General features: G+C 41.7%; 1 protein-coding gene across 3 annotated transcripts in view; it reads left to right on the forward strand.

Moving 5' to 3' along the window:
- The first annotated feature begins 12,559 nt into the window (after positions 1-12,559).
- Positions 12,560-16,858, forward strand: part of LOC140486490 (uromodulin-like 1) — a 117,342-nt gene continuing 113,043 nt past the window's right edge. For all 3 annotated transcript variants that reach the window (XM_072585722.1, XM_072585723.1, XM_072585724.1), the window contains exon 1: positions 12,560-12,778. In XM_072585722.1, the coding sequence (XP_072441823.1) occupies positions 12,712-12,778 (67 nt within the window). In that variant the 5' untranslated portion in view covers positions 12,560-12,711. The remainder of the gene's footprint in view (positions 12,779-16,858) is intronic.

Here is a 16,858-nt window from a genome sequence, read left to right on the forward strand (position 1 = left end):
TGGTGTATGTCAGTGGGAAGAGATTTGTCAAAGGAAGCAGAAATTGGGTTGAGGTAGGAAGAGATGAGTTCTGTGGGCAGGCGCAGGCTGAAACAATGGATCTGCCTGGATATTCTTGTTTGTGGATTTTGGGAAGGAAGTAGAGTGAGCTATACGGAGTTGAGGGGCTGTCAACTTGGAGGCAGTGGGGGATGAAATGAGATGGGTGGCGATTGTGGATATAGTGGTGTTCAAAGTGGGGTCATAGTCCTGGGGGAGGTAGGAGAAGGTATCTGAGAGTTGGTGCTCAGCCTCTGCAATGTAGAAATCAGTTCTTTTTTTAATATGCATTTTAGGATTCTGTCCTGAAAACCTTCCACTTACTTTGAACACACTCAAAATCTTCATTTTCAATCCTTCCCAATGCTCAATTTCCAGCTGCTTGGACATTTCAGAAAGTTCAAGGTGCTATGTAAATGCTGTTGCTGCACCCAAGGCATTCATTCTCATTGGGAATACTATAATTGCCAAAAAAAGGTCCTCTCAATGCTCCAGTGAAAAATATTATTTCTTCTTGGTTCAGTGCATGTTTTACACTTTTTTTTTAGCGCCCTCACATCTCTCATTAAACAGATGTGTTTTCCACCTTATTGTTAAAGGAATGTTTTTTTTACAAAAATATTGTTGGCAGACCTTTCTTTCCCTTGTTTATGAATATAGTGTGAGTGGCTGGTAATCACGCAATGGAGATCTAGAAGTTTCCAGGGGTTGATCCCAGTCTGAGTTGAGTCGACTAACTCCAGCGGGATGGGATTTGGGAATTCCACGCTCAGTGTCCTGCTCCTCGGATGCTGCCTGACCTGCTGTGCTTTTCAAGCACCACTCTAATCTTGGCTCTAATCTCCAGCATCTGCAGTCTTCACTTTCGCTTGAATCAATGGGTGACATAGCCTACTTCTGATCCTGCATCTTATGGTGTTATGCAAGTCGGATGGGGCTCTGACCTTCACCAGAATGCTTTATAACGGTTCTTTGATGAGATGCAAGCATTACTGTCCAGGCCAGCCCTTACTGCCTACACTTGATTGCTCTTTCATCATAAACTGTTGCAGTCCATGTGGTGGAGAGGAACCCATGGTTCTGTTAGGGAGCAAATTCCAGGATTTTGACCCCAGTGACCCTGAAGAAGTGTTGATATAGATCCGAGTCAGGATGCTGTGTGACTTGGAAGGGAATTTCCATGTGACGGTGGTCAGTGTGCATGTGCTCCCCTCGTCCTTCAGGCTAGCCGACATTGTGAGATTCGGTGGTGCTTTCACAGGAATTTCGGTAAGTTGCTCCAGTGCTCCCTGTGGGTTGTACACATGACTGCCACTCTACACCGATGGTGGCCAGGGAAGGTGGTGAATGGAGTGCTCAGATACTCACATGTTAACCAGAAAGCTTAGAGAAGGATCCAACCTGTAAAGTCATTGTTGAAGGACAATCATATTAACTTAACCTTACTGAACTATTGCTCCTTACCACTGTAGAATGTTTTGGCTCCATCAGACCTTTAATGGGCATAAGACTATGTACTCAGTCCCTGGCCCTTCCATATCCCCTCTGGGCATGAATCATGGAAACAGAGGGAGGGAGCGTGACAAAGAAAGGAAACCACTGTTGTGCACACTAAACTACAAAATATAACCACAGCTGTAAAACGCAGGTCTTATTAGAGCTCCAGATGTGGGAGTTAGTATGGGCCCTTGAGCTGAATTGGCTGGAGGGACATGTTCCATCTATCGACCTGTCTGCCCCTTCTCTTCACAACTCTTCAATCCCTTCTCCTTTCAAAATCTATCTGATCTTGTCCTAAGTAGCTTCAATGACTCAGCCTCTACTGCCCTCTGGGTAAGGGATTTCTACAGATTAATAACTTTCAGAGAGAAAAAAAAAATCCTCTCCCTTCTGACTTTAAAGGGAAACCTTTCATTCTTAAACAGTGTTCCCCTTGCTCTAGTCTCCTCCACAAGAGGAAACATCTTGCCAGTATCCACCCTATCAGGGCCATGCAGGAGTTTGCCTACTTCAATATGATTAGCTCCCATTCTTCCAAATTCCATTAAGCATAGGGCCAACCTTTTCCACACATTCTCTGAACTGCTTCTAATGCACTTGTATCATTTCTCAAGTAAGGACACTGAAACTGTACATGATACCCGCGGTATGGACCCTCAAGGCTCTGTACAGCTGCTATGCTTGCAACCTATGTCTATATTCTGTTCCCCAATACCAACATTCCATTTGTCTTCCTAATCACTTGCTGTACCTTCATTCTAACCTTTTGTAATTCGTGTACCAGATCCCACCACACTTCAGAGTTCTGCAATCCTGCTGCACTTAGATAATGTTGCATAATATAAAGTATATAGAAATAATAGTCTCTGTTGCACTACTATTGTCAAATTCATGTCATGCTAGCTTCACTACCTTACTTTCCTGATGTAGAGACATGGGTCTAAGTGAACTTAATCTCAGGAAAGATACAGGATGTATCTCTGATGTCAGCAAAGAGGATTACAGTTTCAATTGAGATGATACAAGACCAATCAGTGCTACAGATGGGCCTTCACCACAATGATGTATTTTTAGAGTACCTACAGTGTGGAAACAGGCCCTTCGGCCCAACAAGTCCACACCGACCCGCCACCCACCCATACCCCTTTACCTAATACTACGAGCAATTTAGCACGGCCAATTCATCCGACTTGCACATCTTTGGACTGTGGGAGGAAGCCGGAGCACCCGGAGGAAACCCACGCAGACCCAGGGAGAAATGTGCAAACTCCACACAGTCAGTCACCTGAGGCGGGAATTGAACCTGGGTCTCTAGCGCTGTGAGGCAGCAGTGCTAACCACTGTGCCACCGTGCCGCCTACTAAGTATCCGTGTCCACGTGTCCACCATGACCAAGTATCTTGACTAGGCAGGAGAAGAGGAAACAGACACCAAAATGGAGCTTGGCAGGAGGGGAGGAGGAAGTGTAGTTGCTGAGAGACATTTTGAGAATGGTTTTAAGATGGGAAAGCAGTGCCGTAAGGAACATAAACCCAGGCATCGAGAACAGCAGCAACAGCTTCATTTACATAATATCTTCAAGACAGTTAGACACCCCAAGAATCTTCACAAGAGTTGCAATAAACAGAATTCAACATGGAAAGTTATTTTAGCTCAGCCAGTCAAAGGGGTAGACCTTAAGGAGAATGTCTTAATGGAGGAGACAGAGAGAGAGAGAGAGAGAGAGAGAGAAGGGTAGAGAGTTAGAAAAATCTTGGGAGGAGATTACAGAACTTACCAGAGCAATAAAATTGGAGTTACTCAAGAGCCCAGAATTGAAGGGTCAAAAGAGGTGGAAGTTGTAGAAGTTGGAGGGGATTCTAAAAAAAAAACATCTCTAGAAACTGTGCTGAAATACAGATGTTTTGAATTATAATGCTATAACTGACAGTTGACAAATGGAATTAAAGTACTTCTCAAACTCCAACTTCTCTTAAAAGAACCATGATGTTCCATGTAGTATTTCATGACTTTGGTCTAAGGTCCTCCTCATCCAAATATTTACAGTAGATCTATTTACCAGTTGCCAGCTCAACAATTTCATTAGTGCAGTTGTTAAGTTTTGATAATTACGTCAAGTAAGTTATTCACTAATGGGACTTAAATTTGTGATGCCCTAGCTGCCCCTGAATTTTAATGATAAATTATTTCAACAAACAAGTTAATCAGGTGCAGTGGGACCTGCCCCTTCTAGAACGAGCGTGCACAGGCTTGTCTGGGAGAGAATTGTGCATTTCTGTAAATTTTAGAGAGGCCTTCCTAACCCAAAGCTGGAAAATATTCATTCTTCTCAAAAGGGATGTAAACAAAACATTATAGATGTTGTGAACTTATGACGGCTTGTTTTTGAGTAGGTTGTGAGGTATAGAAAATGGATTGTGAACCAATTAAACAGGGATTATGCTGGAGGTGAGACCAGTTCCGGGCAACATTACAAACTATTTGAGGGAGTGCAGTGAAAGTTTACTAGACTGATTCCTCGGATGGCAGGTTTGCCAGATGAGGAGAGACTGAGATGACTGCTTCTGTGTTTAGAAAAATGAGAGGGAATCTGATTGAAACATATACAATTCTGACAGACCAGGGCAGGTTGTACACAGGGATGGTGTTTCCCACAGTTGGGTTTGTTGGATCTGATCCCAGGATATTCAGTAAGTTCTGCTTGGACTGAGATAAGGAGACATTTCTTCACTCAGAGGGTGACAAATCTGTGGAAGGCTGTGGAGGCAAAGTCAGTGAAGATAAATAGGAATGAAGAAGGGAGCTTTGTAGAGGTTCAATTTGTCAAGGGGTACAGATTGTGGCATTGACATAGAGAATCAGTCATGAACATTCCGCATGTCAGAGTGGGCTCAATGGGTCAAATGGTTTCCTCCCACTTCTCTTTTCTATGTTTAGGAGGGACAGCCGCCGTAACTCTTACTCCACGTGTAGTACGAAGAAGACACACTGGATCATGGTGAGAAAGAGTAATAAAAAGGAGGAGGTGTTGGGTTTTTTTCCAAAAGCATGAAGGTAGACAAGCCCCTGGACCTGACAGGATCTAACCCAGAATTCTGATCCTTTGCCACTTTGATCATACTTCCATCAATAACTGCCACAACCTTGCCTCTCATTAACTAAACGTTCTCTTGCCCATTCACTTCATTGATTTGCTCTCTTATTGCAACTTTCTGCTTTCTTTTCCTTCAGAATGTTCTATTTATCTCCCCCCATGTTTCTGCCCACAAGAATGTGTGTCTCAATTGTAGTGGAGTCATCTAAATGTCGAATAACGGACATTTAAAAATGCACTAAACAATAATAAAGAGTCAGAGGCACTGCATTTAAATACACAGCATGTAACTAGAAAGCAGCTGATGTTGCTGGATTTATAGTGGTACCAGTCAGTGTTAAACAGCTGCTTGGCACCATTTTGCATTTGTTACTGCAGTGTGTGTTAAATAGCATAATTAAGATGTCATTATGGAATTTATCTAGTCGGTACTTATAAAGCAGACTAATATTACAGCAGACCCCAGAAATTCCCTCACCAGTCTCCCTCAGAATTCTGGGATAGATCCTGTCAGGTCCTGGGGCTTGTCTACCTTTTTGCTTTTGAACAAAAACCCAACACCTCCTCCTTTTTTACATTGACATGCCTTCATCAGGAAGAGCCCGAAACGTCAATTTTCCTGCTCCTTGAATGCTGCCTGACCTGCTGTGCTTTTCCAGCACCACTCTAATCTAGACTCTGGTTTCCAGCATCTGCAGTCCTTGTTTTTACCTATGCCTAAAATATCAGCTGCTCCCCCCACTGAAACTTCAATCATCTGGCTGGGTTCATTCCCAATACCATGTCCAGTATGATCCCTCCACTATTTGGATTATTTACATATTGTATTATTTGCATGCATTTATTTACATACATACAAAATGTTCCGAAGAAAGGTCACTCGACCTGAAACATTAACCCTGATTTCTCTTCACAGATACTGCCAGACCTGCTGAACTTGTTCAGCAATTTCCGTTTCTGTCTGATTCACAGCATCCGCAGTTCTTTTGGTTTCTAACTCGTATGCTGTGAGGCCCACCTAGCTGACTTCATTACAATCACTACAGTTAAAACCATCATTTATTTAGAAAAGGGCTATTGTGGATAATGTGCCTGTGGCAAAAGTGACGACTGCAGATGCTGGAGACCAGAGTCGAGAGTGTGGTACTGGAAAAGCACAGCAGGTCAGGCAGCATCAGAGGAGCAGGCGAGTCGACGCAATTTATCTCACCACCCCCTCGGCTCACAGCTTCATTCCCGATGAAGGGATTTTGCCTGAAATGTCGATTCTCCTGCTCCTCGGATACTGCCTGACAATGTGCCTGTGTCAAGACTTTTGGAGGACAACAGACAACAACTCAGTCTGCTCAGTTGCCTTCCAAAAAACTTTAACAATCTCTGCCTCAAATATTTATCTACCTCAACAATCCCGTTTAGCAATGCATTCTATGCATTTTGTAACTTCCCATCAAGAAATGTGAACTCACATGGGATCTGTAGTGAGCTGGCTTAGTTATAGGAAACAGACTGAAGTGCTGTATGTTTTTCCGACTGGAGATCTGTGACCTATGGTGCTCCATATGGATCAGTTCAGGAACCCCTGTGATTTGTAATGTGTACAAATAATTTGGAAGACAATATAGGAGGGCTGAATAATAAGCATGCAGACGCCAAGAAGATTAAGAGAGCTGGGGATAATGAAGAGGATTGCCCAAGGATACAGCAGGATATAGATAGGCTGGAGACTTGGGAGGAGAAATAGCAGATGGAGTTTCATCCAGACAAATTCAAGTTGGTACATTTTGCAAAATCCCTAATGCAGGAGTATTCAGTAAATGGCAGAACTCCTAGGAGCATCAATATACAGAAGAACCTGGACATACATGTCCACAGTTCTCTGAAAGTGACAACACAAGTGGTTAAGGTGGTCAAAAAGCATATGGCTCACTTGTCTTCATCAGTCAGGGCATAGAGTATAAAAATTGACAAGTTATCTTGCAGCTGTTTAGAAGTTTAGATAGGCTACATTTGGAATATTGTGTACAGTTCTGGTCACCACACTACTGGGAGAATGTGGAGACTTTGGAGAAGGTACAGAAATAGTTTGGTACAGAAATAGTTTGCCAGGAGGTTGTCTGGCTTGGAGTGAGGAGAGATTGGAAAAACCTGCCTTGTTTTCACTTGAATGTTGAAGGAGGAAAGGTGCATTGACTGAAGTTTACAAAATCATGAGAGGCATGGGTAAAATGGATAGTCAGAGTCTTTTCCATAGGATAGAAATGTCCATTACCAAGCAACATAGGTTTCATGTAAACGGGGTAAGTTTAGAGGAAATGTGAGAAGCAAGTTGTTTACACAGAGGATGATAAGTGCCTGGAATGCACTACCAGAGGAGATGTGCAGGCAGATACAATAGCAATGTTTAAGATGCATATTGACAGATGCAAGAATCGGCAGGGAATAGAGGGATATAGACTGCATAGAGGCAAAAGATTTTTAGTTTAAAAAAGCATCATGTGTCATTGCAGTCTTGGCGGGCTGAAGGGCCTGTTCCTTTACTATACTGTTCTTTGTTTTTTTGTTTTTGATCTAGACGCTTGGACCTACTTGGTACCATTTACTGAGGCCTTTGTTTGTGACTTCTTATTGAGGCCAACACTTGAATTCAGGTTTGAGAGAGTACTGCTGTTTGTTCTTCAAATGAGATGTTAATCTGAGGCTCTGACTACGTCAAAATTTAAGAATCTTATACCTTACAGTTGTGTGCCAAACTGCTCATACAGAACCTAAAAAATACTTCATCCTCAACGAACAATGTGAAAAACAGGCAAACTGGTCATTCATCTCTTGTATTTTTGGAAGTTGTTTATGTGCCAAAATTCATTGTGATAATTACTCACAATTGTGCTCATTGCAATTCATTAGAAGTAGAATATTCCTGATATGATAAGGGTGATTGATATCTGTGTGTGTGTAAATACAAGTTAATTTCCCTTTATTTAATTTTCAGTTTATGTGCAAATACATATTTCCCACTTTCTTGCATAAGTGCAGTGCCAGCAATATGATTCACTACACATAGTGCAATTTGGAAATGAGATAAATATTTAAAGATAAATGAAAAATGTTCTTTTAAATCTTTGGCACGCGCAGGAGAACAAATTTGTATATTAGGGGTTCTTGTCAGGACTGTGTTAACTACAGTTGCAGGCATTTAGCAATTGCAGCAAGTGTTTGGTATTGGTCCCTTGGGTCCTATTAGCTCAGTTCACCATCCTTACCTGGTTTCTGATGTGTTTCTGTTGTTGCCTTGTTCTTGACTCGTGTTTTGGTATGAGACATATAATATCTCTTATGTGTGTGATTTATAGAGACATGTCAATATAGTATGCATGGGCTGCGAGTTGTAGAAGTTGCTTCCTTTAACCTTTGCTGTCTGTGCTAACTCCATATCGTACTGAAAATTTTCCTCTTTGTGTTGCTTTGGAAACCATCTTAAAGTAAGAGCCTAGCTAACGAGGATTGAGATGAGGAGAATTTCCTCAGAGACTTGTGAATCTTTGGAATTTTTTACCCTGAGGGCTGTGGATGTTTAGTTGTTGAGTATGTTCAAGTCAGATTTTTGATTAACAAAGGGACATATGAGTAAACTAAGCAAGTGAGATTGGGTAGAATTTTTATAAAGTGCTGAAGCAGGCTTGATGGGCTACATTTCACCCTAATTCTTAGGTTCTCATGTTCAAGCTGTAAAGAAAGATGAAAAAACTAACATTATACAATGATTCATAAACAACAGCTTCAAGATATCCCGAAATATTTTACAATCGATGGTATAACATATTAGTTACCCTTGCTTATTTTACCCATATGTCTCTTGTTAATCAAAAATCTGACTTGAACATAACAACTAAACATCCACAACTCTCAGGGTGAAAAGTTCCAAAGGTTCACAAGTCTCTGAGAAAATTCTCCTCATCTCAATCCTCGTTACGGAATGTAGCAAAATGTTCAGAAAGTAGCAGTAGGAGTACATTGGACATGACAGGAATTGCCCTCTTGGGCAAAAGAAACAGAGGTGATGTAAGGAACCAAGTATTTTTGATGCAGCATTGTTACAATCTGAAAGTTAATGTTTGAATAAGACATGGGAACAGAGTCAACAGTAAGTTGCAAGCCTCCCTCACTGAAGGGGGTGTTAATTTCAGAGCTGTGAGCTAAGTGAGTGGCAGAATGCTGCATTGTTTTATGATTCTGTAAAAAGATGAATACCTATCTGCCTTGCCCTTTCATGCGAGGAATGTTATAACATTTAAGTGTAAAAATTCTTGAATTGCTCAGAACAAGATATAAATGTTAAAAAAGGTTCATCCAATTCACCAGAACGATTTTAAAGAAAACTTAGTCTTTGTTACAGTGGAATGATTTAGCCAATATCTCCAGAAATAATCTTTCATCGAGAGTAGGATAATTTAAACACAGATCTGAATTTTTTGGTTGTGAGCATCTTTATTTTTGGACTATTTCTGTAACTTCATTCATAACTTCTTTTTTAACAGGACAGTACATGAGCTGGATGAGACCCTGAAATGTTTTAGGCTCGTATTGATGGGAAATTTATAAATTTATTTGTTTGGTAAAGGAAACACAATACAAAGGTGTTTAGCACCTATTCTTTAAATCTTTATACCATTTTCATTTTTGTATTAAGTACCTGACAGAGAAACAATTTGCAGGTAGGGTCAGGGCAGGGTGTGGTGAGGAGTTTGATTAATTGAATAGTTCTGTCCGAGAACTGGCTCAGACACAATGTGTCAAATAAATTCTTGAAGTGCCGTGTAATTCCATGTCTTTATTTCAGATTTTACATATAACTGCTCACAAATGGTGCAAGTTAGCAGGTCTGGAAATGGAGCCTGTTCTCGCAGGGACTGAACCCCTCAGTTAACTCACTCCTAAAGTTCAGTAAAACCACAATCTCTCTTCAGTTCCACCAGAACAATGCAAATAAAAGCATGAAGATCAAATGCCAAAAGATCCGTTACTCAAATCTGAGATAATAGAAATTAAATGTTTGATGCCAATGGTTACTTTGTCAGAACATGAAGGAGAAAAAACTTGGGTAATCAAATTGAGAATGGGACCCACCTTCAGAAATAAGGATGATTAAGATGCCTGTACTCGACCACAGAACTTTTTAAAAGTAATGGCTCGAATGAAAATGTCAAGATTACATTCTGACTAACCTGTCATAGACTTTGATGTATCTCACTGAGACACACTGAGTGCTGAGAGTTTGGATATTGACCTTTTAGCAGTGGGATCTGGGTTTGAATCTAATGCAAAATGGTAGTGTGAAAATCTCTTCTGATTGGCTGGTAGCACCTTAACTGTAATTGATATGGAATTGACCTGGAGAGTCAACAAAAATTGGTTTGGGCAACTTGGAAAATGAATACCCGAATGGAATCATCGATCTGAGTTTAGATTTAGAGGATGTTATTGTTTAAAAGACACCTCTTTTGATTTAGAAGTGTTTAATGGTGATGTTGAAAGTGAAGAGAAATAACTTATATTATAGACAATAGACAATAGACAATAGATGCAGGAGTAGGCCATTCTGCCCTTCGAGCCTGCACCGCCATTCAATATGATCATGGCTGATCATTCCTAATTAGTATCCTGTTCCAGCCTTATCTCCATACCCCTTGACTCCACTATCTTTAAGAGCTCTATCCAATTCTTTCTTAAAAGAATCCAGAGACTGGGCCTCCACTGCCCTCTGGGGCAGAGCATTCCACACAGCCACCACTCTCTGTGTGAAGTAGTTTCTCCTCATCTCTGTCCTAAATGGTCTACCCCGTATTTTTAAGTTGTGTCCTCTGGTTCGGCACTCCCCCATCAACGGAAATATGTTCCCTCCTGCCAGAGCTCCTAGTTGCATTCAACCCTGAAACCAAGCCTATTGCTGAGTAAATGTGACATACTAATGCATACATATTCGGCAATAACAATGTTACATTATGATCATGTTCTTATTTAACCATTTTAAATTCTCTTTTTGGTTTGCCTCTGTTCTGACACCATCCCTACCCCCATGCTACATGTGAGGTGTTACCATGGCATTTGTTTTTATTTGCTTGTGCTAATTATGCCTCCGGGACCTTGGAGATCAGTTCTTGGTGGAACCACGTGGATGTGTACACTCTCGGGAGGAGAGGGAGAGGTTCATTAGCTGGTCTTTTGGGTGTTGACGTGGAGGCTGTGGCATCATCACTGCTAAGAAAAATTAGCTCCAAAGCTGAGATCACGATAAAGCCACATCAGACCTTATGATTGTGAAGTACTCTTTGAGGGAATTCTTCTGTGATGTTGTTCTGAAAGAAATGAAACCAAATCTAATTCCGATTGTTTCCTTTTCAATTCTTTGGATTTCATCAGATAGCACGGTGGAGTTGTTTTGAATATTCAATGGCAAGCATCCCTTCAGGCTATCAAGCTCTTGTAAAGGCTGGCATGAGATGTAGAAACATATAAACATAGAAAATAGGAGCAGGAGTAGGCCATTCAGCCCTTCAAGCCTGCTTTGCCATTCATTATAGTCATGGCTGACCATCCAGCTCAAGAGTCTCTTCTTGCTTTACCCGCAATATTCTTAGATCCCTTCAGCCCTAAGTGCCCTATCCAACCCCTTCCTGAAATCATACAATGTGTTGGCTTTGACTGTTTTCTGTGGTAGTGAATTCCGGAAGCACACCACTCTCTGGGTGAAGACATTCCCCTTCATCTCAGTCCTAAATAGTTTATTCCGTGTCCTTAGACTGCGATAATTGATTCTGGTCTCCCTTGTCATCAGGAACATCCTTTGTGTGTTTGCTCTGTCTAGTTGTAGTTGTACAGGCTCACAACTCAGTGAATGCATCACGCTCAATGGTCAAATAGGCTGCCGACAGCCAGAGACAGTGAGGAGCTATGATATCTAGAAGGGATGGAGAGGCTGAAAAAATGAGCTCCACGTATATATTTTAAATACAAATTAGGAGGGGGTAGGCTATTTGATCCCGCAATCCTACTGTGCCAGTCAGAGATTGTGGTTGACTCAATTCTAACCTAGCCCTGCCTAGCTTTAAATGTAACAGCATCTCTGCACTTTGTTTAGCCTAATTGGACAAAGAGTCCCATTATTGTACAGAAAACAGACAGGATTGAGAGGAATGTTGGTTTCACACTCTTGCCAGTGTGATTTAACATCAGGCAGCATGTCAAAGCAACATTGCACTTGATCCCATTGGTTTCCCTGTGGCTGGGTCAGTTAGGATTGTCTCCCAGCTCCCCCAGAAAAAACTGTGTAATTCAAATTAACAATTGGAAATGGAAAAGCTTTTGGAATTGCCAGTTCCTGCACCCAATGAACATAAATAAAGGTTGGACATAAAAACACACAAGAATTAGGAGAGGGAGTAAACCATTTGGACCCCTGGAGACTTCCCTGCCATTTGAGAAGACCATAAATTTAATTTTTTACGGTTGGAAGAAGAAATGTATTGGTATGACACTAGCATTTCCACGAGTCCTGATTGTTTGCATTGATGTACCCTTATAATTGCAGGACAAAAGGGACTGACATGAGTGGGAAGTTGTGCATGCTTAAAAAGTGACAGGGTGCAATTGTGAGTATTACCCTGCGTTGTGCTGTTGGCTGAAAATCCAGCCTCAAGTTTTGAAAGTAGAGGATTGCGATGTGCTATTTGGAATGAATGCCGGTGGGAGCACACAGTGCTGCAGAAGGAGATGTTGGAAGCAGTGGGAGGAGTGTGCATGTGTTTGTGTGTGGAGGTGGTGGAGGGGGAAGGGTGGAGAGGGCAGGGCCAGAACAAACACAACTGAGAGGGAGCACAGGTGCAATATTCACAGGTGTATGACTGACAGTGCCGAAAAGCAGCTCAATTTGAGGGGTCATAAAGAGCAAGGAATAGAACCGCGAGCGACAAAGGGAGAGGCACTGAGGAGCTTACATGGCGGTGTAACACAAATTAACAGGAGGGACAGCCTGGGAGAAGTGTGGAATAGTTTGGAATATTATATTTCAGACAATAATTAGGATGTTAACCATTGTCCTGATTTTGCTAGCTGGATTTGCCTTAGGGCAAGAAGCTGAGTTATACACCTGTAAGTAGATGCATGGTAATTTTATCTCTATAAGTAAATACAGGTGAATGCAAAATCTTTGTTTTTAAAATATTTTTGACACGATGCATTTCCTTTATGTAACTGTGCTTTCAATACTAATGGGGATATGTGACAGTAAGTGTGGAGTGTTGGGGTGGAATTGAAACAAAATGATTCATCAAAGATGGGCACGTCAGTTGATTTAAGAAGCCAACATGATAACTTAGGTGCAGATTACTGCAGATGCTGGATGCTGTACTGAAAATAACAAATGCTGGAGATCACAGTGGGTCAGGCATGGAGAGAGAGCAAGCCAATGTTTCGATTCTAGATGTCTCTTTATTAGAGCTGAAGTGAAATGTGGAGGGGCCAGCATTTAGACCAGGTTTCAATGAGGGTTCAGGTCGTGACAGGAGAGTGTAAGGAGAGAGATACAAATCATAACCTATCTGCTGGTAGCAAACCTTGAAAATATGATCACAGTGATACTTGAGGAAATACCAGCTATGTGGACAGGGTATGTGGAGATTGGGCATAAAAATGCAGCATCCAGTATTAAAAGTTACCCTTTGACAACCCAGTTGTAATGTCCTGAATAGAACAGGATAATTTGAAAACTCAGATTCTTATTGCTGAGGACTATTGGCAATGTAATATTCACAAGAATTCTCTGAAGCTGAAAGACAGATATTACAGATCATAGAATCCTACAGTGTGGAATCAGGTCATTTGGCCTAATAATTCCATACCGACCCTTCAAAGAGTAACCCATCCAGACCCCACTAAATTACATTTACCCCTGACCAATGCACGTAACCTACACATCACTGAACACTATGGATAATTTACAATGGCCAATTCACCTGACCTGCACATCTTTGGACGGTGGGAGGAAACTGGAGCACCCAGAAGAAACCTACACAGACACAGGGAGAATGTGCAAACTCCACACAGACAGTCGCCCGAGGCTGGAATCGAACCTGGGGTCCCTGGTGCTGTGAGGCAGCAGTGTTGACCACTGAGCCATTGTGCCGCACTAGCCATGGTGCCGCCCTGAGCATTCATGTATTTTATGAAACTATATATCTGTGCAGGTGTTAACCCATATATCTGTGGTTATTTAATAATATATTTCTTAATATATTTTTACCGAGTCATTATGTATCGGGTGTGTAATGTACATGATTTCTGCGAGTGGATTTCCCATGTGTAGTTCGAAAAGTCACCAACATCCAGAATGTAGGATGTGTTGGGAGGTATGGAACCATGTCAGGTAGCTTCCACTGGAAGATGAAGGGCTCAGGGAGTTGGTGTGGAGGGATAGGAGTGTGGAGCTGGAACAGTTGATTTCTCCTAAGAAGTTGGGATGAGTGTGGTGGTCCGGCTGTCGGCACAAGGTATCCCACACAGCTAGTGAGTGAGATGCTACACTCAATGAATAAGACGCATTGAGTGGGTCTCCAAGAACATATTCCTGGTTGCCAGATACTTGACGTGTTCAGTTATAATGCACCCTCCGGTCATGTTGAAGTGGAATGGGCCAACATCACTGTTGACAATCGGCGAGTGTATCTTTCTGTCAAGATCTCTGGCGGTCATTTTGCCTACATTATAGAAAATGCTTATAGAAAATGGTCTCAACATCTAATGGATTCATCTTTAGCTGTCAATCTCTGGGGAGACGTGCTGGTATTTGAAGTTGGCCTTAGTAGCCCTGGGAATCAGGAACAGGAACACCAAACACCATTCCTGATTTCCACAGCCCACCACCATCCAATGTCTTATGCTGAAGTGTGCACATAGATGATCTGGCTTGGCTGTAATGCATCCCATGGTAAAATAGCCAGTTAATAATTCCTAATGAAAAATGGGTACTACTAACTTCTGGTAGAGTGTACAATCAGGAGATGACACTTTCAGGATGACTGCAATACCCAACAGTCTTGCTTCTTAATTTCTAAACTAATTCTCTTTTTTAAAAAAAAATCAAAGGTACATTTTATGGAGGGGAGAGATGATGGTGTAGTGGTAATGACACTGAAATAATAATTCCAAGGCCCAGGCTAAGGTATTGTGGATACCAGGTCAAATTTCACCACAGCAACTAGTGGAATTTAATTTCCATTATACTTACTGTGCGGAAAGAAGCAATTTAGCCAATTAAAACCACACTGACCCTCCAAAGAGCATCTCATCCAGACTCAGCCCCCCCACTCTATCCCCATAACCCACATTTGTTACAGCTAACCCACCTAGCCTGCACAATCGCTGGACACTATACTTGAACATGGCCAATCCACTTAACCTGCATAGTTTTGGAATGTGGGAGGAAACCCATACAGATATGTAGAGAATTTGCAAACTCCACACAGACAGTCACCCAAGATTGGGATCAAACCTGGATCCTTGGCATTGTGAGGCGGCAATGTTAACCTCAGAACCAAAATTTCATCCGTAAATTCAATTCATGAATAAATTTGGAATTGAAAACTAGTCTCAAAAATGTTGACCCTTAATCTAGCAGTGGTGTATATCTAGTCAATAAATGCCAGTTAAGGAAGGAAATCTGTTATCCTTACTGGTCTATACTCCATGTAATTCCAGACCCATGGCAATATGGCTGACTCTTATCTGCCTCTGAAATGGCTGAGTATGTCACGCACAAGTGGCAGTTAGGGATCAGCAACTATTAGCAATGCCCACATCTGATGAGGGAATTATAAGAAAGCTCTGATTCCAAATTTGTTTATTTATTCATGAGATGTTAAGGAGAGATGGTGGGGGGATAGCACTAAGTGATTTTCTCATTCAGAGAGTCAGTGTAGACAAAATGGGATGAATGGTGGTGTACTGTAACAATTCATAACCCTGGACTTGGATATGTGAAGCTGGCAAGGTCAGCATTTATTGCTCATCCCCAATACTTGCTCTTCTGAAGGTGGTTTGTTTTTTTTTAACAAATGAGTGTCTTGCTAAACTATTTTGGAAGGAGTTCAGAGTCAACCATATGATCGTGGCTTTGGAGTCACATGGACCAGACTAGATAAAGATACACTACTTGCCTCATTAAAGGAGTTTGGGATCTAGACTTTGCAATACAGGGCGACCCCCATATCCGCAGGTCTGCTTACCGCGGTTCTCAGTTACCCACAGCCCAAATATATTATAGGGAATGTTCCAGAACCAGGAACCAGGAAGCTGCTGGGAAGGTACGTTTCCCATTTAAATGAATGGGTTCCCTCCTATCCAAGGTCTTGGGCTTCCAAGGTTGGTCTTGGAACGTATCTCCCATGGGTACGGTGGTGGGGTGGTGGGGGGGGGAGGTGGGGAGGAGACTAATGCAATCCATTTTTCTCATTGTGAGTACCAGCATTTTTCTTCCAGAATTGTTGCAGTCACTTAATACAAACTCCCCAGTTCCTGTGATGGAATTCAAACTCATGTTTCTGAGTCATTAGTCCAGGTCCCGGGATTACTAATTCATGCTAAAATCCACTATGCTTCTGTACCCAGTAAATCACCTACAAGTCACAGTTAATTTTGGGTCTTTAGATCACAAAATAGTTTTGATCGTGTTGACTGTAAATTTCCTTAGAACTGCTCCCACTACTTTGGTGTAACTTTACTTGTAAGTAAACCAAAACAACGAAGTCCCTAGCATACCCAGTGAGAAGTTAGGATTGTAATATGGGAGCAGAATGGTAGAAATCCCTGGTCATTGAATTTGAAGACATGTGATTGGCTCAGGGTTCATAAGGCATGCACCTGCCCTTAGTCTTGAAGCTCAGCCAAGCATCAGTAATGAGGTCATCTTTGGACCATATCAACAGGGAAAGAGAGCTAGACATTTGTTTACTCAAAAGGCCTCATTCTGAGTGTTTGGCTGAGCTCTTGTACTCACAAATCCTAACCCTAACCATTTCTCTAACCCCAATGGACTAGCTCATCAGATTGGACAGGTAGAAGTAAAGGTTTTGCTTTGATTGACATTTTTATGAGGGTATAATGAGCCATTCTTTCTTTGTTCAGTGTTTTCAATAATTGTCTGTTTATTTTATCAAAATGAAAAGAGAATGATGT

Source organism: Chiloscyllium punctatum, chromosome 15 (genome assembly GCF_047496795.1).
Source record: "Chiloscyllium punctatum isolate Juve2018m chromosome 15, sChiPun1.3, whole genome shotgun sequence".
Classification (NCBI taxonomy): domain Eukaryota; kingdom Metazoa; phylum Chordata; class Chondrichthyes; order Orectolobiformes; family Hemiscylliidae; genus Chiloscyllium; species Chiloscyllium punctatum.